This window comes from Pleuronectes platessa, chromosome 22, assembly GCF_947347685.1.
Source record: "Pleuronectes platessa chromosome 22, fPlePla1.1, whole genome shotgun sequence".
Lineage (NCBI taxonomy): Eukaryota > Metazoa > Chordata > Actinopteri > Pleuronectiformes > Pleuronectidae > Pleuronectes > Pleuronectes platessa.
Window position 1 is genome coordinate 12,283,782 of NC_070647.1, and position 27,675 is coordinate 12,311,456.

Genomic DNA, 27,675 nt, shown 5'->3' on the forward strand with positions numbered 1-27,675 from the left:
CTGATCCGCTTCCAGCAACAGTGTGGAACATGTTCAGCTTCCAAACCAACTCCTGATTCAGTCTCTTCATTCATTTCATTCATTGATCGTCTGTCACACTCACTTCCGAGCTGAATTGAAGACAACTACTCCTCCATCAGTTCATTTTCTTCTGTCGTCCATTTACCAAACCACTGATTCACTCACTCACTCTCTTCCTTCTTTTTTTTAAAAACTTTATTTCAAATTTATATTCGTGAGAAAAAGTCAGACTGCGCTTGAGTTACTAATTTAATCAGGTTTTGCATGTTTTCTAATTCTTTAATTTACTCAGTGTCTCGTTGTTCATTTTGAATGAATGTTCCATAGTGTTGAATGCATCCCGCTCCACTGCATGTTGCTTCTGTGACTCGGCTCCTGTGACTCTGCAGGCCCTCAAATCCGAGCGTTCTCCTTCATCTACCTCTCTACTCGTCTTTTCTTCTCCTCCCTTCATTTCCTCCCAAAGATCCAAGAAGTCCAAGCTCTCCATCGACAAATCTACCGAGACGGATAACGGCTACGTGTCGCTGGACGGTCGTGTGACCAATCGCAGCAGCGAGGAGGGGCTTCAGCTCCACGAGCAGCGATGTGATTTGTTGAACAGGGCAGACGAGCCGTGCTGGACCGCTCTCGTCCAGCCGCCTCAAGCAGCTCGCCCCGCGGGTCTGATGCTGCCCAGCGGCATCAAGGTGATCCATCCATCCGTCATTGAGTTTACTGTTGATGAATAGATTTATGTCTAGACGAGGGGCCCTCCTGTATTTGGCTGATGTGTTGTGTGTTACAGGAGCCAGCATCAGATGAGGCGTCCAGCGAGGAGGACCCCGAAGCCTCCTACAGCGCCCTCCGCAGGGGGGTGGAAAGAATGAACAGTGACTGTACGCTCAGAAACCGCAAGAGCACTCACCACTACAAGAAACACTACGCTGTGGAGGTAAACACACACACAGCATGTAAACCTTTCAAAATAGTTTATTTCATATTTGTCAAAGAAGAAAAGGACGTTAAGACAACAATCTGTCTCGTCTTGTGTCAGGACGTCCCCAAGTCCGGCACCAGCTGCAGCTCCAGGTGTTCCAGTCTGAGGACTCAGGACTCGGAGAGCACTCGTCACGAGTCGGAGACGGAGGACCTGATGTGGGAGGACTTCCTGCACTGTGCCGAGTGCAGATCCTCGTGTACATCAGAAACAGGTCAGAGGAAAACATCTGCAGAGAGAAAACATGTGGCTCATTTAATGTGCTCATAGAAAGTAACACTCTGTGGCTGGTGTTTGTGCAGAGGGAGAAGGAGGAACACCCGTGTGCTCTCCTGCTAAGAAGGAATACAGAGACGACCCTTTCCATCAGGTCTGTGAACTTCACATCCTGTTTTAAATATTTATAGAAGTCAGATATCGGACTTCATTGTTTACTGAGTTACTTTAGATCATATTTAAGTATAACTGTTAGATAATTAAATGTTAATGTGCTGACTGAAGTTGTGTGTTTCTCTTCAGGGTCACGTTCCGTGGCTGCACAGCACCAACCCCGGCCTGGAGAGAGTGAGCGCTATAGTGTGGGAGGGAAACGACTGTAAGAAGGCCGACATGTCCGTCCTGGAGATCAGCGGCATGATCATGAACAAGGTGAGTGATGGGGACTCTGATTTCAAAGTGACTGTTTTCTACAAGTACAAATTCTATTATCACATCTGAAAACTGAGAAAGAGAAGGATTAAAAACATATGAACATTAATCACATTAATCACATTGTTTCTCCTCCACAGGTGAATCTCTACACTCCTGGTATCGGTTACCAGGTGTTTGGGAACCTGGTCTCAGTGACACTTGGACTCACACCGTTTGCATACAGGTTAATATGACAAAACATTAAATAAATCCTAAATATAATTTTAATTTAGCTACTACAGATTACATATTTTCATTATTTGATCAGTTATAAAAAGGTAAAAGAAACATGAACACTTTACTCACGTCAGTGTTTGTCCTCTCCTTCAGGCTGGCTCAGTACCGAGACTTTGATCAGCTGACCACGCTCTCAGCCAATGAGCTTCTGTCTGTGGCCCTGGGGGGCGGGTCTGGATCAGACGCCATGGTCATCACCATGGTCACGCTGAGCTTCCTGGTGCGTGTGTGCCTCACGTGGCTCTTCTTCTTCCTGCTCAGCGTAGCAGAGAGGACGTACAAACAGGTGAGATCATCACATTCTAAATCTGCAGCTCAACCAAAGAGTTCGATTCTTGAGGCTGAACCGTCCACTTGTTGTTTCAGAGGCTCCTGTTCGCCAAGCTGTTTGGTCACCTGACGTCGGCCCGCAGAGCCAGGAAGTCCGAGGTTCCTCATTTCAGGCTGAAGAAAGTTCAGAACATCAAGATGTGGCTGTCGCTGCGCTCATACCTCAAGGTACCACCCCTCCCCCCCCAACTCTAATGAGAGGTTCAGTAGCTGTGCTTGGTGATTTGAGTTCAGTATTCACACAGTGAGTGACTCTCTGTGCAGAGACGGGGTCCTCAGCGCTCCGTGGACGTGATCGTGTCCTCAGCCTTCCTGCTCACTCTGTCGGTCGTCTTCATCTGCTGTGCTCAGGTATGTAACTCGTACTGCAGCTGATTGTGTCCACATGTTAATATTAAGCTTATCAATGCTTGGTTTATATTTATGAGCTCATCACATTATGTAACGACGAACCTCAAAGCGCAACACTGTTTCTGTGAGATTTCTTCCTGACCACTAGAGGCAGTATCTGGATTTCACTGCACATTCAAGTCAAATGAATGTAGCTTCAGTGTTGATGTAGACTGGAGCATAAGATAGTGGCTCTAAGTTTGTCTAGGGACTGAATAACGTTGTTCTCTGTCTGTGGTCAGTTGCTCCACGTCCACGAGACCTTCCTGGAGTGTCACTACAACTGGGAGCTGGTGATCTGGTGCTCCAGTCTGTCTCTGTTCCTGCTCCGGTTCGTCACGCTGGGCTCCGAGACCAGCAAGAAGTACAGCAACACCTCCATCCTGCTCACTGAACAGGTACCAACACAGAAAAAACACACACACACATGAACACACAGCAGACACGTGTTTTAAACATGGTTCCATTTGACAGATCAACCTGTACCTGAAGATGGAGAAGAAGCCAAACAAGAAAGAGGAGCTGACTCTGGTCAACAATGTGTTAAAGCTGGCGACTAAACTACTCAAGGTAAAGAGACTCCTAACTCTACTGAGACCCTTCTGCAAAACATCTAATAGATAAATGTTTAATAACCTGACTGGTGTCTCTGTGTGCAGGAGCTGGATACTCCGTTCAGGTTGTACGGGTTGACCATGAACCCTCTGCTCTACAACATCACGCAGGTGGTCATCCTGTCGGCCGTGTCAGGGGTCATCTCGGACCTGTTAGGATTTAACCTGAAGGTCAGTGTGTGTTCACCTCACTGTTCTACACAGACACACTAGTGCCACCCATGAAGACACATGACCAGTGAAATACAGGGATTCAGGAATTTGACACGATAAACAATTCTTTCAAAAGTTGTAGCATCACTTACAATGGTAATGAGCGCCCTCTGCTGGACACTTAATGAGTTAATACATTTTAATCTGAAGATATTCTGGAAAGTGACGGCTCACGCTCAAAGACATTCAAGCTACAATTTTCAATAATTTACATATAGAAATTGTTGTCAAACAAACAGTTGAGCCAGTTATGTGATTGGCTGGACACTGGTCTGTTTGAGCAACCAGCCAATCCTGACCCTTGTAAACAAGACTTACCTGTAGTATTCTCTCATCATGAAAATAAGCAGAATTAATATAGTAAATAAACTATTGGATTTAAAGTTCTTATATGTTCTCTCTGATTTTTATTCTTAAAACTGAGTCTTCATTCAGCATTTGAAGTTGATTCTTACAAATGTTTTTTTTTGGCTTTATCACATCGTGTTTGTCGTATGAAGCCTAACAGCAGTTTGTTTGTTTGTTTGTTTGTGTCGACAGCTGTGGAAGATCAAATCGTGACAGAGAGACGAGGAGGAGGGTCGACGTCACTGACTGAAAGACTGAGCGTCGGTCTCAACATATCGGAGCTCTGACCGTCAACGTTCTCACTTTGTGCAATTCACAAACTATTTATTTACCCACTCAGTGTTTTTACTTAGGGTTTCTTTGAATTCTAGTTTGTTTCCATTTTTTTGTGTTTTTACCGCACAAAACTATATTATTTTACCTGTCAACACAAAGTATTATAAGCATAAATTATTATTATTGTTATTGTGATAGTTTAGGTCCTCCGCTGCAGTTTTCATTTCAGCTTATTTGCAAATTTGAAGGTTAAGTTTTGAACTGCCGAACGGGCGAAAGTCTTTGTATTGTCATTTTTTGTGTTTTACTTGCTTAAAGTTATTTATGTTGAGAGAGTTTCAAAGCAAAACTCGAAGCTCTGTTTTGACCTTAAAATCAGTTTTTAAAAATACTAGTCCAGTGGTTTTCTTCTCAGTTGACTTTCTAAAGTTGAAACACACGTACAATCTCTCAGACGACAACTGATGTGTTAAATAAAACCTCAGTGTGTACCAAGATCAAACTACAATTAAAGTTACTCATAATTATCCTGAACGACAAATTTATAACCTGGTATTCTGACAGAAGAATGTAAGAATTGTCAGTTTTTTTTAATTTCCTCTGTATCTGAACCATTTATCTACAACTGCTCTCTGTTCACTGTTTAAACCAGCTCCTGGATTTCAAAGCATACAACAGTATTGGATGTTAACAGAATTGTTTGGTAGGTTAAGTTTATTTTATTTTTTTGCCGACTTACCTGAGAAAGTTGCTCCTGGTTTCGTTCTTACTTTGAAAAAGCAGCCGACGTCGGCACCGCAAAGACACAATCATCCAGGTAATGGAAATAACAACGTGTGACATTGACTCTGGAGTGAGAGTGAAACACAGTTGAGGGTTTGCTGAAGGTCTCTTCACTGCAGCAAGTTAAATCCAATCAAATACCCTTTTGTATTTGTTTACTTTTTCCCTTGGACAGTATTTCCAGCAACATATGAAGGTAATAACTGATCTGATGTAGTTCAGGTTATTTTCATACACAGTTTGGTACAACATGCAGGTAATGAACGAGCTTCCAAACAGCTTCTTAAGTGGAGTTGACGGTTGTTTACCTCAAGCTTCTTCTTTTTTTAACTCCTGCTCAGATTGATCCTACCGCTGCATCTTAACTTCCTAACTTAAATTTGTGGTTTCTATTTTTTATAGACAATTATCAGCTGCCTGTTCCCCAGATTATTTTCTCAAGTGACTGATTTGTGGACATCCACTGTTCTACAATGAGAAATTATATTGCAAAATATAAAAACATAATTGCAATAACCAGCCTGTTGATTCAAATATTGAAAGTTGGCTCTTTACAAAATAATTTTTGTTTTGGCTGATGCCTTTTTAATGTTTTTAGTTCGAGAACTTATTCCGTCTGCTCCCAACATTTTGGGACAATTTGATTTGTTTGTATCTGAGTCAATTTGATTATTTCTTAAATTAAAAGCTACATGTTCATTAGCATGAGACGGTTCATCCTCTGTCCGTCATAGGCTCCTCCCCCTGCAGTTAAAACATGAGCGTGATTGAAGAAATGCACTTTAGGAAAAACAAAACCGATTTTAAATGGAAGAAAAATAAATTTCATCTCGTCTCAATGTTAGAGATTTGTTTTGTACCTCACCTGCTTGACAAAGTTTGCTGTGATCTAAATATTCACATCGCTCTTGAAGTTCATTCTACATGGTACGTGAAGTTCTCATGCTCGCAGAAAATATCTCACGTGATTTAAATGCTGACGTAAATTGTTGCCTCAGTTCATGGGTTAGCACGTTGCTAACTGAAACTAGCGTCACTCGTTACAATGCTAGCATAGTTATCTTCAGTGTGTTTGAGGAGGAAGACCAAAGTGCTTATTGTTTGTTTTTCTTATTCTCTGGGGAAAAAGAAAGAATGTATTTGCAGCGTTATGCTTTAAAATCTGTTTCCCTTTGGAAATTCTTCAAGTTGTATTTTTCTTTTCTTTTTGACCTTTCGCTCTGTTCTCTCACTTTTTCTTTTGTTAAGATTGTTTGTCCCTCACGCTTGTTGAAACGATACATGTTTTTAAGGAACAAAGAAGTTTGACTTGTGTGTATGAAAGGAGTCTAGGTTAAAAAAAAACTGTTGTGATTCTGTTTACCTGAACAGAATATTTTTTTTGTGAACCGTTCAGTCCATAAGGTCTACATTTTTTTTATAAGAAAAATAAAAGAAACAGTTGTTGACTCACTAATGACTCTTGTCTTTCAATTTAAAAAAATCAAATCATGAAACATGCACACTTTGTGTCGCACTTACGGTAGACTTATTTGACCCTGCGCAGCTTCTTCCATCTTTATGGTAGTAAGGCCAGGCAGCACATGGTAGTTTACTTCACTGAACCAGAGAAAGTTAAGCTGTTTAGTTGTTAATCTTTGTTGAGATGTTTTAAATGTAAAATGTAGTAATAAATTGTGCTGACCAGTATCTCGGAAAGGAAACATGTTGGCATTAAGGGTGCCAACAAAAAGCTAGAAAAGAAAACGCAGCAATTTAACGGTTCAGGAAGAATCTAGAAGACCACACCACAGTTACGGTTTTCAGGCAAAAATCTAGAAAATATAAAAGGCAGCAAAACATTTAAGGAAAAATCTAGAAAAGAAAATAGGTAAAACCGGGCAGTTAACCGTTTTAGGCAAATCTAGAAAAGAAAACAGGGCAGTTAACCGTTTTAGGAATAATCTAGAAAAGAAGACAGCAGCAAATCGTGGCGTCCAAATTTATAAAAAAATAATATTTATCTATATCTGTTTAATCAACTGCAGTCAGTTATATTGTCAGTGTCAAGCAAATACCTTGTTTGTGTAGAAGATTGTATATTGTTGTTTTAAAAAATTTAAGTTTAAGAAAAACCTTGGTTGCAACCAGTTCATTTTATGTTTGTTGTAGATAATGCATCCATATATAGGGTTGCATCATATCTGTCTTATCTATAAGAAACCTAAGAGAAAATATAAGCCTGTACTCATTATCTGCATAGAAGGGCACTGAAGGCTGACCTGTAACTACACAGATACATTTCTTTCCTATCTTAGCTGCTTAAAACTTTGCTAATGTATTTTGTGCACATAGTAATCACTACTAGATAACATGACAGATTCAAAAAACCTTTATATTAGAACAATACAGCAGATATAAAGGTCCATTGCAATCACACACTCCCATCAGAACGGAACGTGTGCTTCAACAGACAATACACGCTCCCCAAGACAAATAAATTAATATAAACTAGATAAAAACAGGAAATGAGAAAAAGAAAGAATAAAACAAGATGAAAATAAGATTTTTCTTTTTGTTCTGAAAAGCAAAAGTGTGACGCAAAGAAGAGATGTTGATCATTCAAAAATGCTTAAGTTCAAACCAGGCCCAGAATGTAAGTGTTTCCATTGTGCATGTGAAAGATTTTTAAAGCCTTCACATGAAGGATCTGTTGCCTTGTAGTAGTTATGGTCAGTTTGACAACGTTGTCAGAACTTTTTGGGGGATAATTTTTTAGCTTGAGAGAAAGATGTTCTCCAGCTGCAAAAAAAAGGTCAAAGGGAAAAGAGAAAAAAAAGGAAAATTAAAGTTTGTGATAACAATAATAATAATAATAACAAAAGCAGCAGTGGATAAATTAAAATACAATCCAGTCAGAGGGAAAAAAACATTTTTTAGACAGATAATCCTTGTTCTGTGCAGATGTGAATCCGAGTGTCATGAGGAGAACTACGATGAACTGCATCTGTACTGTACTGTACTGTACGGTACGAATAATGACTCGGTTTATAAAAACGTCTTCATTATCCGTGACGTCTTTTCAGGGCATATCCTAAAAAAACAATAAACTCATATCGGTGGAATAGAAATTTGTTTTATCTTTAGACAATATATGACAATTTACAGGAAGAAGACAAATGAACATGGCTACACATCAAGGTGACGCTTTTTAGGTTTCATAGTTTGGACTGTATTTTTGGTTTCAAGCGCACGGGAACGTTTTATTCATGAGGTCTGATTAGAGAACGGTGCTGTGATTCTGCGATGCTTATAAAACACACGGGCGCAGGTTCGACGAGGCCGATCTCCTCGTTTACATCTAAAGGTTTAGGGGTCGGGATAAGGACTCTGGAGTCCGCATCTTATTTGCCAATATTCAGGTGCCGTGCCTCATATTTCCTCGTCGTCTCTGCCGCTCATCCTTGCATATACAGACTTAATGAAACTCTCTGAAGCACTTCCCTCCACTGACAGAATATATGATTCACTCCACTGCACCTCACCCTCAGAACACGTTATAGATAAAACACCTCTTCTCCCCCATTTTTTATTGATTTATCATCTAACATATTCACTCTCGCCAACACATTCCATAATTTTTTGTTATTTTTTCATATATATTTCATACAAATCTATAACCCAAAATTTAGAAATCTTATTTACATGGAAAAGGGCTCTTTTTTTTTTTTGCTTTTAAAAGTGACTGTTAACCCCCCCGCCCACACGAACACCCCCACCCCCCTGCAACCTCAACAATCATGGAAGAAATCCAAAGACATTTCCCGCTCAATTTCCTTTTTCTAACATGTGACCCAGGAAACAGCATTCTGCAAAAAAAACACCCCACAATGTATGTTTATCTGCCTCCTCTTCAAACTAAACATCAGAAAACAGAAGAGGCTCCGAACGTCTCATCCCCTAAACAAACGGAGAATCCTTCCAGGAAAGAGAAGAGTCTCAGAAACAGTTTAACAAAACGCACCATCTTGGAAGTCAAAGCAATATAGCCTGATGAGGTGAGGGATGGAACAGAGGAACGGTAATAGAACAAAACCCCTCCTCAGTTATAATAGCGCCCCCTACGAGCTCATCCTGTTTATTACACACACCGACACACACCGGACAAGCCACGCTGGTCTTCAGCTTGGTGAGAGAGCACGTGTGTGCATGTCTTAGCACGTGTTTGTTTGTGTGTGTGCGTGTAATTCTGTGCGTGTTAGTAGAACCGGTGCCTCCCAGTTAAAATACGTGTGAGAGAACGGGTGAGTCTGTGTGTGTGTGTGTGTGTCTGTGCGTGTGAGTTAGAGAGTTCCATCCGCGGCACAGCCTCCACCCGCCTTGTGGCGAAACTCTTGCAGGTTGGAGACGCCGTGGAAATGGACGAAAGCCCCGGCGACGACCAAGATGTGGAACAACTGGTGAGAGTGGAACTATGGGAGAGAGCAAAGTATCGTGTGTTAGAGAAACAGAGTCACATAAAGATAGAAGACAGGAAACAATGGCTTATTTCGTCCAGTCAGTGTGTGTGTGTGTTAACCAGAACTCACCCATATGTCACACTTGCCGGGGAAGAACCGCTCTGGGATGCGAGCGGCGTACAAACAGGCTCCGGTGATGTAGAGCGTCGCCATCAGCAGCAGCCAACCCATTTGACCCATGGTGGTCGCTTTGATCAGACCCTCGGTGATCACAAAGTGTAGGGTGGGAACCACACCGCTCAGACCCAAACCCACAAACACTCCTACACACACACACAGAGAGAGAGAGAGAGAGAGAGAGAGAGAGAGAGAGAGAGAGAGAGAGAGAGAGAGAGAGAGAGAGAGAGAGACAGAGAGAGAGACAGAGAGAGAGAGAGAGAGAGAGAGAGAGAGAGAGAGAGAGAGAGACAGAGAGAGAGAGAGAGAGCGAGAGAGACAGAGACAGAGACAGAGACAGAGACAGAGACAGAGAGTCAAGTTTGGGGCCATAAAAAAACAAAGCAAAACTACGCGGCTAAAAAGAAATAATACCAATAAAAAAAAACTGAATTGATCATGAACCCTTCTCACTCTACCTGCTCTGACTCCTCTGTACTGTGGTGTGGCAAAGAAGTCGCATTGGGAGACAGTGATGGCCGACAGTCCCAGTATACACACCACTATCAGGTAGATGAAACGAGGCTGGGGGGAGCAGTAGAAGGAGTAATACAACCAGGGAACAAATGAGCCCATGATCAGGAAGGCGATCCCACTGTAGTCCAGCCTGGAGATGGAAAAACACAGACAACATGTTACTGTGAGTTTCCTATTTTACACGATGAGTTGATACACGGTGAGATGGGATGTGTGCGTCTTACTTGGAGAAGACTCTGGAGACGCCCTCAGAGTGGCAGTAGACTGTGTGGAAGAGCCAGGAGAAGGAGAGGCAGAGGATGGCTCCCAGGAAGAACACCCCGATCACCACCTTCTCCTGGACGGGAGCCACGAACGACTTGTTGGGACTGAACATGTACATCAGACCCAGAAAGAGGAAAAACAAACAGCCTGCGGGGACAGACACGGGACACGGAAGAGAGAGATTAAATCAACTGCTGCAAAAATCCTCTTTTGTTTTTCCATCCACATGTTTTATATTTAATGTAAATAAATGCAATAAAACAAGAGAAAAATCCTTTTTACAAAATCACACTCAAAAGACTGAGAAACATTTGACTGCAGTAACCCTTTGGCAACACTAGGTGGCAGCAGAGCACATAAATATTGTCAATGTTGTTTTCAAGTCAGGAGACGAGATGTTTTCAAACGGGACTGAAAACAAAACTGAAAAAACAAAAACCCAACAAATTCAAATAAGCTTATTGAGAAGTCAAAAATAATATATACTGGCCTCACTCTTACATAAACCACCTCAGCTTAGCTTTTGACACAACACTGCTTATTAACAGCAAATAGAGGCTATCATTATTCACAAGCGTCTGTTTCCTAACACGTTAATGTGAAGATTAGCTGGAAATAGACACAGAGGAACTATAATAAAGTTCTATTCTCGTTACTTTAAATATTCCAGTCGTGAAGGTCATGTGTAGTGTGTGTGTGTGTGTGTGTGTGTGTGTGTGTGGTTAAAGTAATTAAATGTTAAGCCAAGGTTTATTGAATTTGTTGCAGTAAGAGATGCATTGACATGTGTTTGGATCAGTGTTCCTTATGTAGCAGTGTGTGTACATGTGTGTGTCCTACCTAGCAGGTGTGTCCAGATGTTTCCTGTCTCCGTGTGGATTCTGAAGATGCTCTTGAAGCAGGCGCGAAACGAAGGCATGGGCGGCCTGTGGCCGTGAAGCAGGAAGTCGTTGTCCTTCAGCCAATCGGGGAGCACGTCGTGAGGCATAACGCGCCACCGGCCCTCCCACACCTGATTGGTTAATGAGGCACAGGAATATCACAATTAATAGTGGAAGAAGAGCTCAAAGCCTAGAATGGGCGCAGAAGAACAACTTGTAATATTTTCTAATTGTCTGTGGCTGGGGCGGCTGTGGCTGAGGGGTAGAGTGGTCGTCCTCTAACCTGAAGGTCGGCGGTTCGATCCCCAGTCTGACCCATCTGCATGCCGAAGTGTCCTTGGGCAAAATGCTGAACCCTGAATGGCCCCCCATAGAATAACAAAGTGCTGCGAATAGATGCACTGTATGAATGTGTGTGTGTGTGAATGGGTGAATGTAAAACTGTACTGTAAAAATACAAGGCCATTTACCAAGGCCATTTAATGAGAAACAGAAGATTTTTATATTGAATCTCATTGAAATACTGCCATTTAAAGGTTCTTCATCAGAGAGAGTGAGAGAGCAGTGTTGTCTGAGAAGCCCTCCCTCTAACTCCTCTCCATAACAACACAGTCAGTTATGAAACCCCGACAGCAATAACTGTTTTCTCAGAAATTGTTGCGAAACCCATCAGAACTATGTTCTGGGAGTTCTGGTGATGTAACTTTTAGAAGCAAAGCATGTGCTGGTTTTCATAACTTCACCTCACTCATAAACTACACTTTAAAACGCTCTTATCAAAACTACTTATTATGGCTTGTACCCAAACTAAAGCTGGACAGCAATATTCCAACTAATGACCTTATTCTGAATAAAACATATGATGTTTGTGAGTTGTTCATAAGACATTCTATTCATAAACTTCGTGGAGGAGTTGTGACGCACTTTAACATCTGTATTGTTGAAATTTAGCACAAATACTTGCACATGTGTGTTCACTACCTTGTGTACGAACTCCTCCATCCTCTCCATGGCGTGGTGAGCCTGCAGCAGCGGCTTCATTCCCATGAAGCCTTCATCACTGCTCTTCTCATCCTCTGCCCGTTCTTTCTCCTCCTCCCCTCCTTCCCTTCCTCCGTCATCCTCTTCATCTTTTTTTCTCTCCTCCTCGCATTCGGGGACACACTGACAAAGACAGAGAAGAAGCAGACACCATAAGTACAGAGGGATTTGAGAGCCATGGTTGTTTATGACATTTCCTCTTGTTTGAACATGTGCATTTAATTCCTCTGGGTATTTCAGCTTTATCAGATGAATGAAGTGAAGTGTGACTAGAAGACAGAGGGGTTGACCTTTGATTTGAACCTGCAGTGAGCCGAGATGTTTATTTCACACGTTTATTGATCCCAACTTGCATAATCATGCTTCAACATGCAAATTAAATTCAACATGACAACAGAACCTCCTCACAGGTTCATCGGGAGTCATTTTACATAACATGCAAATGTGTAGTGATATCTGACAACAGATGTATAAATCCACGGTGAAGACACGTAATCCAATTAATTTCATCATTAAAAAAATGTGTTGTCCCATTGAAAACATTTGCTCTGAAGCTCGGTCATCAGCTTGATATGTATTAACAAACCATAGACTGTATCTAACAATCTTCGTTTAGCCAATAACATGTCGATATGAGCTTTTCACAGAATTCTTGGTGTTCATGATTGTCGATAGGAAAACGTATTTTCCAGAATAAACAATGCAAAAAGAAAATCGAATTATGAAAACATAAAAACAAGGGGGGAAAAACTTAATTCAAGTTTTACATGTTTGGTTGTATTTTTCTTTTATTTATAGTTACTTATAATAAAAGTGTTATGGCTTAACGGTTAAATATCAACATTTAAGGACATGTACATTTTAAAACAAAAAAAAAAAATGGGGATTTGTGCTCTACTAATTACATCATTGATTTGGACTTCTTATATCAACTCAATACATTCAAATCAGGTATAAATCAGAATGTTCATTTTGAAAACAATCCATTTATAACCAGAAGATAAGACGGAGAGTTTGAATTCAATCTAACACAACAGCTGGCAAGCGGTGCATCCGTGCACAGAATTAATATGGCTTGTTCTTTGTGCTAAATACACAGTCATTCATCATAACTGACACACACAGACACAAACAGTCGCACACGGAGGCGAACACACACTTAAGCAGTCATGTTATGTGTGGATTCAGGTGGGCAAATTGGATAAGGCTTAGGGGCATATATGTACGAAAAGGCAAAATACATACTTTTCTTATATCATTGATGTAAAAACAGACTCACAATCTCCTCCACAAACAAACACTCAGTTCCTCTAGAAGGAAATTATTAGAACTAAATCTTTTCATTAGTCGAGAGGAGGAGGGGGGAGAGAAATAAAAGAGAGTGAGAAAATTTGAAAGAAGTAGAGAAGGAGATAGACAGCAGAACAACAGACAAAGAAAGAAAAAGAGAGAGAGAGAGAGTCATGTTGTGTATATATATATATATAATGCATGACTAACCCAATTTTAAAGTCCCACAAGCAAAATACACTCCAAGGCTAGGTTGTTTGAGATAGTGTGTCTACTGCTGACAGTTTCTTTCGACTCTTAAAGTCTGTCTACTCTGTGTGTGCACGTGTGTGTGCTTAATGCTTTAGGTCAAATTGCAGTCGGCTGCTGTGTGCTGCAAGAACACACATAGGTTCACACACACACCTGAAGTCGTGTAACTGTAAAGCCACATTTACCACACCGCATATAAATCTGCGGTGTTTCAAAGCAGAGATAAAAGTGACACCTGACATAACTCTGTGTGTGTGTGTGTGTGTGTGTGTGTGTGTGTGTGTGTGTGTGTGTGTGTGTGTGTGTGTGTGTGTGTGTGTGTGTGTGTGTGTGTGTGTGTGCATCAGTGATTGAGTATACTATGTGAGCAGAGGGTATCTGGGTGACTGCCAAGTAGTCACGTGTGCATGTGTGTGTGTGTGTGCATGTGTGTGTGTGTCTCAGTAATAGCCTATCATGTGTGTCCATGCATGCATGTAATGTAGGTGTAAGCTTAAATCCAGATGCTGCCGGTGGGGCTGTTTATTGTTGGGTTATTCTGGAAGGGTGTGAATAAATGTGTGTGCTTGCATGTGTGGGTGTGAGTATGTGTGCACTTGCCTTTATATCCCATGAGTGTATTCTGCTTTTTGAGGGTCGGCCTTTGATTTTGAGGTTTAACTTCATGTTTAGGGTTAGGCCTTTAATACTGATGGTTTAGGTTGGGATAAGGGACAGGGGGGGTGCATTATGTCGATGAGATGTTATCCCGGAGACAGTGAAACAAATGTGAGTGCATGCGTGTGCATAGGAGGGGGACAAAAGGGTGTCCTCTAAGTGTTCCCAATATGCCATCACTTAACTGGTGCCTCCTGACAAGCTACGCATTCACACCTGCAGAGATGATTCTGGGTCAAATGAAGCATAGTGACACACTCCGCTAAACACCATACATATAAAAAACTACACACACGCACTGATACTTTACACAATACATACAGAACAAGAGGATTGAAGCGACTGAGCCAACAGTAAATACTTCCAGGAGAAATAGGATTGATTGGTCGCACGCACGCACGCACACGCACACACAGTATGAAAAAAAAAAAAGCAGTAGAGATAGGGAGGAAGAGGAGATGAATGGGAAGCATTTAGCCTAAAACCTGCACATTTAGGTGATTTATGAACAGCCACCTTCTTACTAAGAACCTCTTTTCACTGAGATACTACAGCTGTTGGGCTGCTTTACAGTCACTCTGCATTTTATTAGCTTTTGTTATGTCATGTTGTGAAAAAGAGCATATCTGTGCAAAGTGAGTCCCGTCATTTTACTCTTTAAACTCTTCTAGGTGAGGATTAATGTTGTCACATGAGCTACCTTCATTCTTACTGGCAGAAAGTATATGTAGATTTAACTCTAGCAAACAAACATGCTCTGACTAAATCACCTTATCTCCTCTGCTGTCGGTTAAACCGAAAAGTTGCAACAAAAACGTTGCCATTGTGAAACATACCACAGACACAGATGTAGTTTCTTCATCATAACGTGAGACAGCCAACAACGAACTGTTGTCAAAGCTCTTAAAAAGAAATGTCCCTACATGAAACAAACTTCTCCACTTCCTGTCACGATCCAGAAATGTATTTTGACTTATCACTTTGGTCAATGTCCCATTTGTTAACATGGAGAAGGTGGTGTATGAGCTATACAGCATCTTGCCAGGAGGCAATCAAGAAGATGTGGCTTCTCTTTTGGAGAGCAGTGATCTCCTCAATCTTTATATAAGGTATATAATAAAGCGTGATACACTGTGATTATCCCTTCATGCTTAATATTGCCATCACGTGTCTTCTTGTTAGGATTTGACTGCCTTTAACCCCACAGAAGCTGGAGCGTTAAAGAGGAAGCTGTGGGTGTTTTAACACATTGTAAGAATAAAAACAGTGAAAAGTGACCAGCTGCCAGCTCCAGAAAAAGGAGCAGAAACGGCTTCGCTCTCCTTGGAAACATCTGTTCAGCTGTACTAAACATAATCCAGACTGTGAAAGCCGCGGTGCTGAGGTTCGGCAGCAGGTGATGCAGGAAGTTTGGCTGTCAACCGCTCAGCTGACGTGTTTCGTTACCAGATACAATAACAACTCAGGGAAGATTCCGACAGGAGGAGGAGAACTGTACGAGTGGAGAAAGTAGTTCTTGGAAATTCAGGGTACCCCCTAATGTGTTTACATTTAGGCGCACACACACACACACACACAGTCACTAGGATGAACTCTATCCTGCATGTCTGCTACACGTGACTCAACCTCAGCTGTCCGCTCTCTCAACAACTCATTCTGGCAGAGGTTAAGGGAGTTGAATTTCGCTCAGTGTGAAAGTATGTGTGTGTGGGGTCAAGGATATGATCCCATCCCTCTGGACAGTGTCGACCCTCAGACCTGAAAAACTCACTGTACAACTTCTCAAAGCATGTGTGACCAAATGAGTCTGGAAGTGAGCGCCGGCAGGCTGGCTGCTCGTCCTCACACAGAGCCAGTCCCATGTGCTGAGTAATCAACATTTCAGTTGTTGTCATACTTAAGCAGGGGGAAGTTCCCATTTTTCTAGGAAAAGATTTTCCAAGTAAATGCCAGAGAGAGAGAGAGGAGCCTCTACAAGTCCCGAAAATTTAACAAAACATAATAACACAATTGCCCCAGTAAAAGTGTAGCTTATCTAGTATGAAAAGTAGACATTCGGATTTTGGGGGAGTTTTATGCAATTTTACATGGCATCCATCATCTCCAATGGTCTCTCAAATAGCTAAATGGATTTCGTTTGGAAGATATCCTGCTACCTTGCAAGTAGTGCTGACCAATATATTATGTTTTCATTGTCATCACTATACGAGCGTGCCTCAGCTGCAATAAATCTGAAGAAATCGCTTTAATTACACGGGTCATGCAGAATGTTCTCCACCTTCACGGTTGAGCTGCAAACACAAAGCAGACGGCACAGCGGCGGAAGTGGAGACCAGTGAGAAGTGAAGGATTTGCTCAAGGTGACAACATCTCGAGTTAACGGCTCGTGTAATGTTCACATAACCACTACACACTCATTAAGCCAATAATTAACTGTTATGATCAAGCTAAAACAAAAGCTTTCAGTATAAACTGCTACTTCCTCATATCACACAGTATGGTTACTTCAAGAAGTGTCTCGGATCGAATCCGGCTTCTATAGATAATGGACAGATCTTTAATGAATAAATGAAACCCCAAGATTTGGGAAAACAAGGCTCAAATCAAAAAGAAAGAAAGCTTAAAGATCAAGCACCTCATAAAAAAAAAATATCAACACAACAACAGCTCTAAAAGCCAATTTATAAAGTCAAGACAAAGTCAAGAATAACTGAGACAGCATGGAGACCCCCCCCAACACTTTTCACACAAGCATGAACTAAGAAGCTAGATTTCGATGATACACAGACAACAGGAAATCTCTAGAGACGCTGGTCTGCTTTAGATTAAATGAGGCAGCTTTTTCTTAAAAGCCCCTGAAGACCAATCTAATCCTCTGTCTCACAGACAAAAACACATGAATCCTGCTCCCCCCAGACTGATTACCGCTCAGTATGTTGACCTGGCTAAGGACTTTCAACTGACTAATGGCTGTTCACACACACACATTTGAGACAGTTTGTTTTTGTGTGTATTATGAGGAACCTCTGCTCTCATTAGTTCTGCTGAGCTCGACAGTCGGTCAGCAGAGGACATGTCAGTGAAGCAGCAAAGACATGTGATGAAAACTCTCCTTTTTTCAGCAAAACATGAAACTTTTGACCCAAACGTAGTCACATGGCTGGTCTCTTTAAGGTGGGTGAAAGGAAACAGCTGAAAGCCAATAGGAATGCAGCTGATATTCTTAGCACCAATGACAAGAGAGCATGAATCTATATTAGAACAGAGGGAAGAGCTTACCTCTGTACACTGTGACCCCTGCACAGCACAGACAGAGTCAACATGTGACACACACACACAGACACACACACACAGACACACACACAGACACACACACACAGACACACAGATCTCTAGATACGCCAAATATTTGGAAAATTGTCCAAGACCCTCAGAGAAAAAAAAGAAAGTGGTTTCTAACAAACACACACACGTCAGACTCTGAAAAACAGAAAGTGTACTCGAGCCCCCACTACACAAACTGTTCCCTGTGTTCTTATCCATGACCACGCATGAAAAATCAACATTAACACAGCAACAAAGAACACAGATTTTATCAATCTGTTCACAGTTAGAGGGCTTCCGTCAAGGATCTTTACTTTTTTTTAAGCACTTAGAAAGTCGCAGTTTTGACTTTATGCCAGGGGAGGAGAATGAACCAGACACTGGTATCTCTTTTCTAATGTGATTCTCAGCAAGAAAGCAAATTAAACATATAACCCAAAATGTCACAAGTAGCATCACAGGTGTTAATGTATAAGAAGAATGACTAAAAGGGTTTTAATTATGGACGACAGGTACAATAAGAGGAAGTGAACCTGGATATCCTTCCTCCACAGACTGGGCGTTGATGCATGAAAACAATACAAAAAACAATTCTGCTCAAAGGAAGGATGTGCAGCGGACACTAATGTATAAAATCAAGGACATTGTTCACAGATATTTGTTCAGTAATTATTGTTTTTTTTTCCTCTTGTTTTGATGCTCGTGGTCACGCAAATGTGTGCTAGAATAACATTTTCCAGATTCTCTTTTTGTCATATATCTTAGTGTGTATTACATGTTAAGTTAACAGAGGTATATTTCTTGCTTGAATAATGTGTAAGAGACACTTGATTGAATTAAATGATGATGCAGATGTAAACTGATAACAGGACCTTTGAGACTAAATCCAACTTACTCTCAGTCTCTTACCCTTGACTTTCTATATTAATGCATATTTCCCTATGCAAAATCCATCTGGATGGATTTTAACTTTTTTTTTTTTTTTCAAGCTTTTTCTCTGTCATGGTCAGCAAATCTAACACTTCATCTAAGGAGGCTGCACTTGTTGGCAGGTAAACAGCCATTGTTTCCAAAATTCTGTTCAGCAACTGTGGGGTGTAATCAGGAAGACACACAAACACCACAAGCTTATGGGGACAAGTTCATAAAGATCTTGACAGGAAACCTGACCAAAACAATTTAATTCTCCCCCCCAAAAAACTGAACATGAGATGTAAAAGCATCACATGCATTCTGAAGACAAACATGATGTGTGACACCAAACTCAAAGCTAAACCAGACACTCACAAACCCATTTCGAAACACAAACACACACACCTATACCTCCAAACGCTGAAAGATTCAAAGGGCAGCCTTTAGGGTGTTAAGACAGCCTGGCCTTGCTGATTGGGGCAGGGGGCCCCTCGCATCCTCTCAGGTATCCGTGTTGTGTTACAGTAGATAAAAAATAGGCCACACACACGCGAGCAGACACAATACACAAACACAACCACTATTGTGTTTCGGATCAGCGGCTCTGTGCTGATTGCCTCTAACACTGGACGACATAGCTGCAGCTTTGTTGCACACAGTCACTAGTGATGACTCCGAGGGAGGGTATCTGGCACATTTTGTTCTGTGATTTGGACGTGGTGCCGTCATGTGATGTTAATCACACAGATTTTGATAATGTGTTTGCTCTCCTTCCAGGAAGACATCTGCATATTATTGACACAACAGGTTTATTTTTAGGGGCTGTGAATCTTTGCACGTGTTCAATATCGATATCACCTCAGACTCTCGAGTGGAACTAAAACTGAACAGTCGGAGCCGAGACATCTCTATCATAATGCACTGTTAATTACTATAACACAGAGTGACTCATTATCAAGTCTGAAAAGCCTTGAAGGTGGCGACGGTGTCTATAATAGGGTGAGGTGGTGGAGGATGAAACGTTTGGGGAAACAGGCTTCTAATCAATTTGTGCAAAAGCAAGTTTCAAGTACCTGCTCGGAAAACTTGAAAAACGGATTTCATAATGCACGTTTCTCCCCGGAGAAAACACACAACTTCTCTCGTTATGATGGTCGTAAAAAACTGCTGTCATTGTTTTACTTTTATTAACATATTCTGAGACTATCTTATACTCTTTTAAACACATATTGTGCTATTTTCACTTTTTACTTTTAGTTTATCGAATTTCCGCAGTGGCAATGAATACATAGTTTCTTCTTTGCAAGTATAATAATGTGTTACTTTATGACTCTTCCATCCTCCACTACATTCCATATACTGGTGTGCAACCATGTTTAAATGAGTGCTCAACAACACCATGCATTATTAATAATAATTAAAAAGACATGGCAAACTCCCACATGCTGTTCCAAAAACCTTCTTACGCTCACTTTGAATCTAAATTTGCTCTTAACTTCAAAATGCTGCTTTTAAAAGTGAGATTAAATTATCTTCTAGTGTTTAATTAACTCTAGTGTCCAATCTTCTTAGGGGATCAGTGGAAACTTTAGGTCTTCTAAGGGGAAATGGTGATAAAGCATGTTGTGTACACACACATGCACACAGGGAACTGTGGTCAAGTGATAACAAATTGCTTACAATTTATAGCGTGCGTGTACCAGCCCGGGTTCTCCTAGTTTGCTTTAAGACACGGGTCAACATGGGTTATAGAACATTATTCTTCCCTCCTAACAGCTCCTGTTTAATTATTTACATTAGTGTGTGTGTGTTGTGGTGGGATAGTTTTACTGTGTGACCACTTGACCCATGATTCTGAACCAACCAGATGAAAGCATGTATGTTTGTTTGTGTGCTGGATACTCACCCCATTGTTTGAGGGGCACTCAGTGGTGATGAGGGGACTGGTTGAAGAACCTGAGGTGGGCGTGTCTTCTTTCACCCTGGGACTCACGGGATCTGTAGGCGTGGTATCTGTGGTGTGTTGTACGAGGTTAGAAGTTCTGTGTCGCAGCACGAAGGCCGGGCCCTCGGCCCCACTTGTCTCTCCTCCGTCCAGCTTGAGACGCTGGACAAGCCCCCAATAAGAACTGGAACAAACGCGGCTGGGCCCGGACAGAGACTTAGTGGATGTGGTTGCCTATCTCCGGAGGAGACCAAACCTGGTTGGACTGAAGAGGAAGAGCCATACGGTGAGAAGAGAAAACAGCAGCAGCTGTAAGCAGAGCAAGATGAAAGTATAATCCGGGTGACCAACCTAGAGTCCAAGCTGAAGTCCTTAGACCTGATGGCACCTTATCTCAGGAGTTTGTACGACAAACCTTGAGAGAGACAGAAATAGAGGAAGAAAGGGAAAAAGTTAATAAAATTGTACTAATCTAATTTGATATTAGTCACACACACAGAGGATCAGCTCATTTGCTTTGCACACAAGCAGATTTGTTCCCTCTGCAGAGAAGCATCATCTCTCATTATAAAACCTCCAAGGTGCAAGCACACATGCATGTCAACTTTCAAAACACGGTCATGATAAATTGATTCAATTCAATTTTATGTGTATAGCGCCATATCATCATAGACACTATCTCAAGGTACTTCACATAATAAGGTCAAGACCTTCAAAATTGCAGTGAGACCCAACATTTCCCCCAATGAGACCAATTACAACCCTTGTAGGGTCATGGTGTAGCAACCACCTTTCTGTTGTTAAACTGGCAAAGGTGGATATGTATGTATCCTAAACGCACTTGCGCAATACGCTTTAGACTATGTGCATAAATCATATAGAGCTGAAGCTGTCCTTCATTAAAATCTGCGCACACTCCAAGGAACAAGAGATTCACACAGGAGAAGTAAACGTCTACACTGTTGAGAGCTTACTTCTCTTTCTCAAATCATTACACCATTTCTCTACCAAATCTTATGTCTGCTTTTCATGGAAATATGAGACAACTTACAATTTAGTTTTAGGTAAAAATTGCAGAGGAATGGGGAAACTTGGTATTTTTTTCACAACAACTATTGTGAAAAGACATTTCCACAGAAAAGCAAATCAAATGGAAATCTGACAATTGCTGCTGGGTTAGTCAAAGATACTTTAGATTTTGTTTTTAAAATTGCAGTATCATCATGAAGGCAGCCGGAAAAGAAGTGTGAATGTGTTATCCTTAAAAAAATGATGAACTACAACCTAAAGTTAAACCAAACATGTCCAGTTAAATACTGCAAAAGTCCTTGGTGTGGAGGATTTTGCTTTTCATCCTTGTAAAGGCCTCTAGCCTATGGGGGAAAATGTGCTCATGTGTACCTCATGTTCCTGACCCTTGTAGATGCATGTTTTTACAACAGCACGTTTCAAAACTCTCTCTCACAACCAAAGATGTAATGTCCCCATAAATTATATGAACAGCAGCTGCACCTTCATATCAGCACACCGCTAAATCTCTCCATGTCTCACTAACTCCCCTCTTCTCTCACAAACCCACAGACACACACCGTGCTCCAGAGGGGCCAACTCAATATGAACGTGCCCCCAAGCACCGGCCCACTTCATTCAAACCATCCCCCCTGTGCTCACTCACACATACATTAGGGAATAATAGACACTCAGGGGGAAAGGAGAAACAGAGGCATGTGCACACTGCGCACACACACACTGCACACACACACCTGTACTTGCAAATATATACACACCGACTGCTTAAGACATAACTGGTGCACTTATCAGTGTGATAAGAACAAACTAAAGTGACAGAAACCATCATTATGTTTTACTTTGGTCCATGTCCCATCTGCTAACATAGAAACAGCCAGGAGGCGAACAAGGTGATCTGGCTTCACTTTTGGGGAAATGTCATGTTGTCCATCTTTATATAAACCCTATGGTCCACCATTATTCTGGCTCACAAATATATATTGTGACAGTTAGGACATTACTTAAGCCATGTTACATCATGCAAGTCTATGAGGTACAAGAGTTATTGAAATGTGTTTATTAAATAAAAAACATATTCCACAGTAAAAATGAAAACTTCTGCTCATGTGAAGTGACAACATAAATTACAACAATGGCCTCAGTGTTTGAGACGTGGTCTGGCGTATGTAAGTGCATGGTACATTAAACCACAGCTGCTGTTTGTGGTGAAGGATCATGGGTACGTTTAAAAAAAGAAAATGAGGGAAGCGCAATAGAAAGAAAAGACTATAAAGAGGGGGAGAAAATCTTTAAAAAGAGTCAGGAAAAATAAAAAGGTTTCATACGCAGACCCACAGACAGTGCCACTATTCTGCTGTGAGAATGATAAAGACTGTTTGAGCTGAACACAGATGACTCGCCTGTGGGGCCAGTCATCCCAAATCGAAATCAAACACTTCTACATTGAGAGACCGTCCAATCAATCTCTCCCCTTTTCCTTCCTCCACAATTGACTATTTTGGAAAATTACATTGATGCTCTTCTTGAGTAGCTGCACCCGCATTTCCTGTCCCGATGAAAAGTGAGATCTCATGCCAGTTCATTATAAGCTCGGGAATAAGAGGAATAAACAACCATTCGTTTTTTTTCTATTCTTTTAAGCTTCAGTAATTTCCCAAGATAACAGTCTTGAGACCTGATTGCTACTGAAGAACAAACAGCTCTTCTCACAATTGAAATTGCTTCGAAGTTTTGTTCTGTGTGAGTCTGAAAAGAGTCAATGGAGGGAAGAGAAACAACACAGACTGCACGTGACTATTTCTGCACAAACACACACACACAAAATGTGTTGATTATTTATTTACGTAATCCTTCTAACAAACAGACAAACGCCAACGGAAACATAACTTCCTTGTGAGAAATAAAAATACATACAATCGAGTGAATAGATGTTTTTACAAGAGAAATATGAAAAAACATAAATATTAGGTCTGAGAGACATACTGGAAATTTCTTGTCGAGCAATTCGTGTTTATTTATTACCAGTATCTTGCGTCATACAGTAATATGCTCCAGGATAGTTCATCTGGACAACATGACACTTTGGATCAATTTGACTCTTTCTGGTAATTGCAGCTCCACAGCAGCAAAAAGTCTCCTCCGCAGAATCGCCTTTCAGCTTCTAAACAATCAGCTCTCTCGTCCTAAAACTTGTAACCTGTGTAATTGTCTCGGTTAGAACGTGGTCTTGTGAGGCACACCAACTCCGGCGAAGAGCTTTGACTTTATCCAAGTGCATTTGACCTTGCAATACATCTAGTTTAACGGCAGGGTTCAAGCTGTAATAAGCCAAGATTGACCTTCTAGACTTACTGACTTTTCTGTTCTCAAGAATGACATTCTCCTATAAAAGATGATATTGTGGAAACCTCGGACACCACCTTGATGACATAAATAATCCAAATCATTCTGTGTGGTGCAAGGGGAGCTGATTGTCAGTGCTCGTCATATTGCAAATTATTCGCACAACGTGTTCTTACTGCTCGGAAGAACCAAGTGGACGACCACAGTGGCAGAACAGACAGAACTGAACAGAATGACCTTGTATTGAGATCTAAAAAAATCCTCACAATGACAGAACATAAGATAATTTTTTTTCACACACCCAAACCAAATGAGGTTTCTCAGGGACTGAGCCAAATGCAGATGTTTAGGTTTCAGTTCTTAGAAAACTGCCGACATATTATGTCTGTCGCCAGCAGGATACAAGATGACTCATCAAGATGTTTCATGCGATGAAACTGCATGATCGCAATTTCCTCCGCTCAGGAAAGAATGTTGGAGACACCCTTATTACCTTGTCTATTAAAGTCCTGGTGTGAGGTTCAATTATTTCCCCCACATGCAACCCCCATGAAACAAACCAATCGCAATGACAAGTTTATCTGCTCTGTTAACAACTCGAGGAAATGCCATCAAACTGCCCCTCGAGTGACACTTACACCACAGGGGGTGACAGAGGAACTGACACCGAGGATAAAAATGGCAGCAGCCTTAAGCAACTGGGCTTTTGACCTGCTGGGTAGGGTAGGGAAGGGATTAACCAATGAGCTTTGGCTTTAAATCTCTACCCATGTGCCTTTGAGCAACACTCTCCTTTCTTGGCTTATGTAACTGCTTTTCAACTCTTCCCTCGAAAGATCAACTCATAGCAAACACTCATGACTGAACGATCCAGCCAAAGAAGGATGTATTGCATCATGATTGCAAGCTCTCACCAACATGTATGCACTTTAGAAAGCAATCATCTTTCAGTACACTCACTCAATTCCCATATTAATTATTAATACTTTATTCTCTTGACATTATGGACCAGCCATGAGGCTCCTGCAGCAAGGCCATTAATAAGCATTACTGTCCTTTAACCATGGACACAATTGAGCTTTTAATATTGATGCTATTGATTTCACCCAGAGGTCAATATCTGCAATACTGTGTTTCGACAGCAACTGACAATACAATGCTTGTAGGGTAGACTGTGAGAGCATAGATTTAAAAAGCCATAGCAATGTTTCTCATTGACACAAGAAACATTTTCAATCCTTAAATAATAGTATCACTGATGTGACCTTCGACCCACAATATAAAAGTCTTCAGGTTCTCGATGGAGACGACTTTGTGGAAGTTAAGAATAACTGAAAGGTCAAAGGAGCTGGATTTGTCTGACACATTTGTGTTAATGCTGTTAGACTGGAACAAAATATTCAGCTCTGACTTCGTCCTTGCCATGTTTATTTTTAGTTTATTGTCATGGAGCTCATCTTACCTGCTCTACATGTCACTGCAGGTTGTCTGTCTGATGTTTTGAACCAAAACATTAAATAGCTTTAGAGAAGCAAGGTTCACCTACTTCAAACTCGAATCAGGCATTTAAAGAGTTCACACATAATGATTGGTGGCAATCGAATGACGATTTGGCTCCCATCTAGGGCTTTTGACAGTGATACATGTATAACTAATAACCACATATCTTCTAACCCTAAACTGTACTTTGGGATTAATGGTAAACACATTAACATGCTAAGATTAGTTTAATTTAGTTCCAATTAAACACACACACACACTCAGTCAGTCACAGTGTGGACTCAGTCATTGTCACAGAAGAAGTGGCTCTGAAAATCAACCCTGGCGACTGTGAGAAACTAAAGAAAACGAGAGCTGCTGTAAACTAAAAAGAAATGTCAATGGTAATTGATTTGTTCTCCAGGTTTTTTTTCTCCAGATAGCAAGTTTGTGTGGAGACCTGAAGAGGAAAAAGTGGAGGTGGAATGAACAAGAAGTACAAATGCCCTTTTGTGCTATGTAAAAACGTTGAACTGACATAAGGTGAAGGAGTCAATCTTTCATGGCTGCGACTACTCGGTAGAATAAAATAACACAAATCATGTAATGCATTCAGGTTGGGAGACCTGAATGAGACCTGGATGAATATATCGGCTATAGCGATGTGCTCAGTCTGCCTGAGTCTGCTTGTTTTTTGGGGTGGTTATTGCCATTTTATTTTATTGATAGCTTATTTTACATTTGGGATTTTATTTTGGTAAGTATTTAACCTGTAGAGTGAAGTTCAAAGTGTATGCTAAAGGGAACTGGCAGCTTAAGTGAACCTCACATCCACTATCATGGACGAGCAGTGTGGGTCCAGGAGTCCTGTCTATGAACGTGTTCAGTTAAATCAATGCCCTGCCACGACTGGGTTTCTCCTGCTTGATCATATTGTAAACATTGTTGTTGTGCTGATTACCATGATTGACAAAACAGAGTAGTGGCTAAATGACAATCAAACCATCTTGAGTGGCCAGTGTTCTTTGATTTGTGTTGATAAGCAGCATCAATTCATCAATGATATTTGAGAACTAGGATAAAACTGTATGCGCAATGATGATTTAGCAGCACATATCTCCACCCGTTTGACATCTCAAGCAGAGTCATCCTTCACCTGACGCCATCTGACCCTTTTTCAGATAGTGCCAGACAGCTTTTGAGTTTTACAATGATTTGCTTGTTATAACTCTAAATAATAAATATAGTATATATCTGAAACCACTGATTGTGAAAAAATGGTGGGCAATTGAAACATATTGCCTATCTGTAGTATATTAATGGTGTTTTATAGAACACCAGGGCTTCTGCAAATGACCTGAACGATTCCAAATTGCTGCCGAAATATGAGGAAGTCCTCTGCAGATGGACAGAAGTGGGTGAAAGCATGACCCGACTTCTGCAAACGAAAGGAGAAACAAAAGGAGAGATGTCTGAGGAAAAGATGTTTGAGACGTGCAGAAGATGTGACTCACTTAACCGGCTGTGCAGCATCGTCTGCTAGTCTGACATGCAGCCGCCCCGGGGGGCTGCATGAGTGTGTGGTCACAGTGCCATGACACATTGTCACGGACTATTTGAAGGAAAAAGAAGTGTTTGTCTTTGCTTTCATTCCACAAAAAAACAAATATGGGACAACGGTCAAACAGCATTATGCAAATACTGTGCAGTTGCTCCACATGATGGATAAACAAAAGCCACGTTCACACATATAGACACACTGAAAACCAGACTGTGTGTAGAGAGTAATATTGAGACTGAGATGAGCAGAGACACAGAGGATGACATGCTATGTCTGACATTATAAAATGGTTATTTACTAAATTCTACATAAATTTAATATGAATAAGGCCTTGAAGGGATATTTTGGGTTATTTGAAGTGGGGTTGATGTACTTATCCATAGTCATTTCATTATATCTACAAATAAGCACATTTACAACTGGGAATACTCTTTGTTGCAGTGATTTGGTAATCTGAGGGATCTCACTTCAATTCCATTTAAATATTTCTATTCATCAATGTTATATTTACAGACCGGCATTAATAGTATTTTTTATTTAATTTTTATGCCACAGTGCATAGAACTACACTGTGGTAAATGGGTTTATATTTAATATGCTATAAAACTGCTCGTGTTTGAAAATAGCTTAAAATAAGAACGGTTGAAATGATATTTATCAAAGCAATCATTCAGGATCCAGTAT

The 27,675-nt window shown here is 41.0% G+C and overlaps 2 protein-coding genes across 7 annotated transcripts in view; one reads left to right on the forward strand and one right to left on the reverse strand.

The window, feature by feature from the left end:
• The window catches only part of LOC128428494 (protein PHTF2), a 33,280-nt gene extending 26,947 nt beyond the window's left edge, over positions 1 to 6,333 (forward strand). For 3 of the 6 annotated variants that reach the window (XM_053414688.1, XM_053414689.1, XM_053414690.1), the window contains 13 exons: positions 488 to 710; positions 809 to 955; positions 1,058 to 1,214; positions 1,303 to 1,370; positions 1,520 to 1,648; positions 1,789 to 1,874; positions 2,021 to 2,213; positions 2,294 to 2,425; positions 2,522 to 2,608; positions 2,890 to 3,045; positions 3,122 to 3,217; positions 3,307 to 3,432; positions 4,015 to 6,333. In XM_053414688.1, coding sequence (XP_053270663.1) covers positions 488 to 710; positions 809 to 955; positions 1,058 to 1,214; positions 1,303 to 1,370; positions 1,520 to 1,648; positions 1,789 to 1,874; positions 2,021 to 2,213; positions 2,294 to 2,425; positions 2,522 to 2,608; positions 2,890 to 3,045; positions 3,122 to 3,217; positions 3,307 to 3,432; positions 4,015 to 4,035 — 1,621 coding nt within the window. In that variant the 3' untranslated portion in view covers positions 4,036 to 6,333. Of the gene's footprint in view, positions 1 to 487; positions 711 to 808; positions 1,215 to 1,302; positions 1,371 to 1,519; positions 1,649 to 1,788; positions 1,875 to 2,020; positions 2,214 to 2,293; positions 2,426 to 2,521; positions 2,609 to 2,889; positions 3,046 to 3,121; positions 3,218 to 3,306; positions 3,433 to 4,014 lie in introns of all 6 variants that reach the window. The other 3 variants (XM_053414686.1, XM_053414687.1, XM_053414685.1) reach the window with 1 other exon arrangement.
• Positions 6,334 to 7,236: 903 nt separating this feature from the next.
• On the reverse strand, positions 7,237 to 23,151 carry LOC128429187 (adiponectin receptor protein 2). The gene is made up of 8 exons (XM_053415468.1): positions 23,119 to 23,151; positions 20,541 to 20,813; positions 12,140 to 12,322; positions 11,118 to 11,289; positions 10,238 to 10,424; positions 9,956 to 10,143; positions 9,450 to 9,643; positions 7,237 to 9,332 (listed from the first exon to the last, which is right to left on the reverse strand). The coding sequence occupies exons 1-8, from the start codon at positions 23,149 to 23,151 to the stop codon at positions 9,204 to 9,206; spliced, it is 1,359 nt and encodes a 452-aa protein (XP_053271443.1). The 3' UTR covers positions 7,237 to 9,203.
• Between the last annotated feature and the right edge of the window lie 4,524 nt (positions 23,152 to 27,675).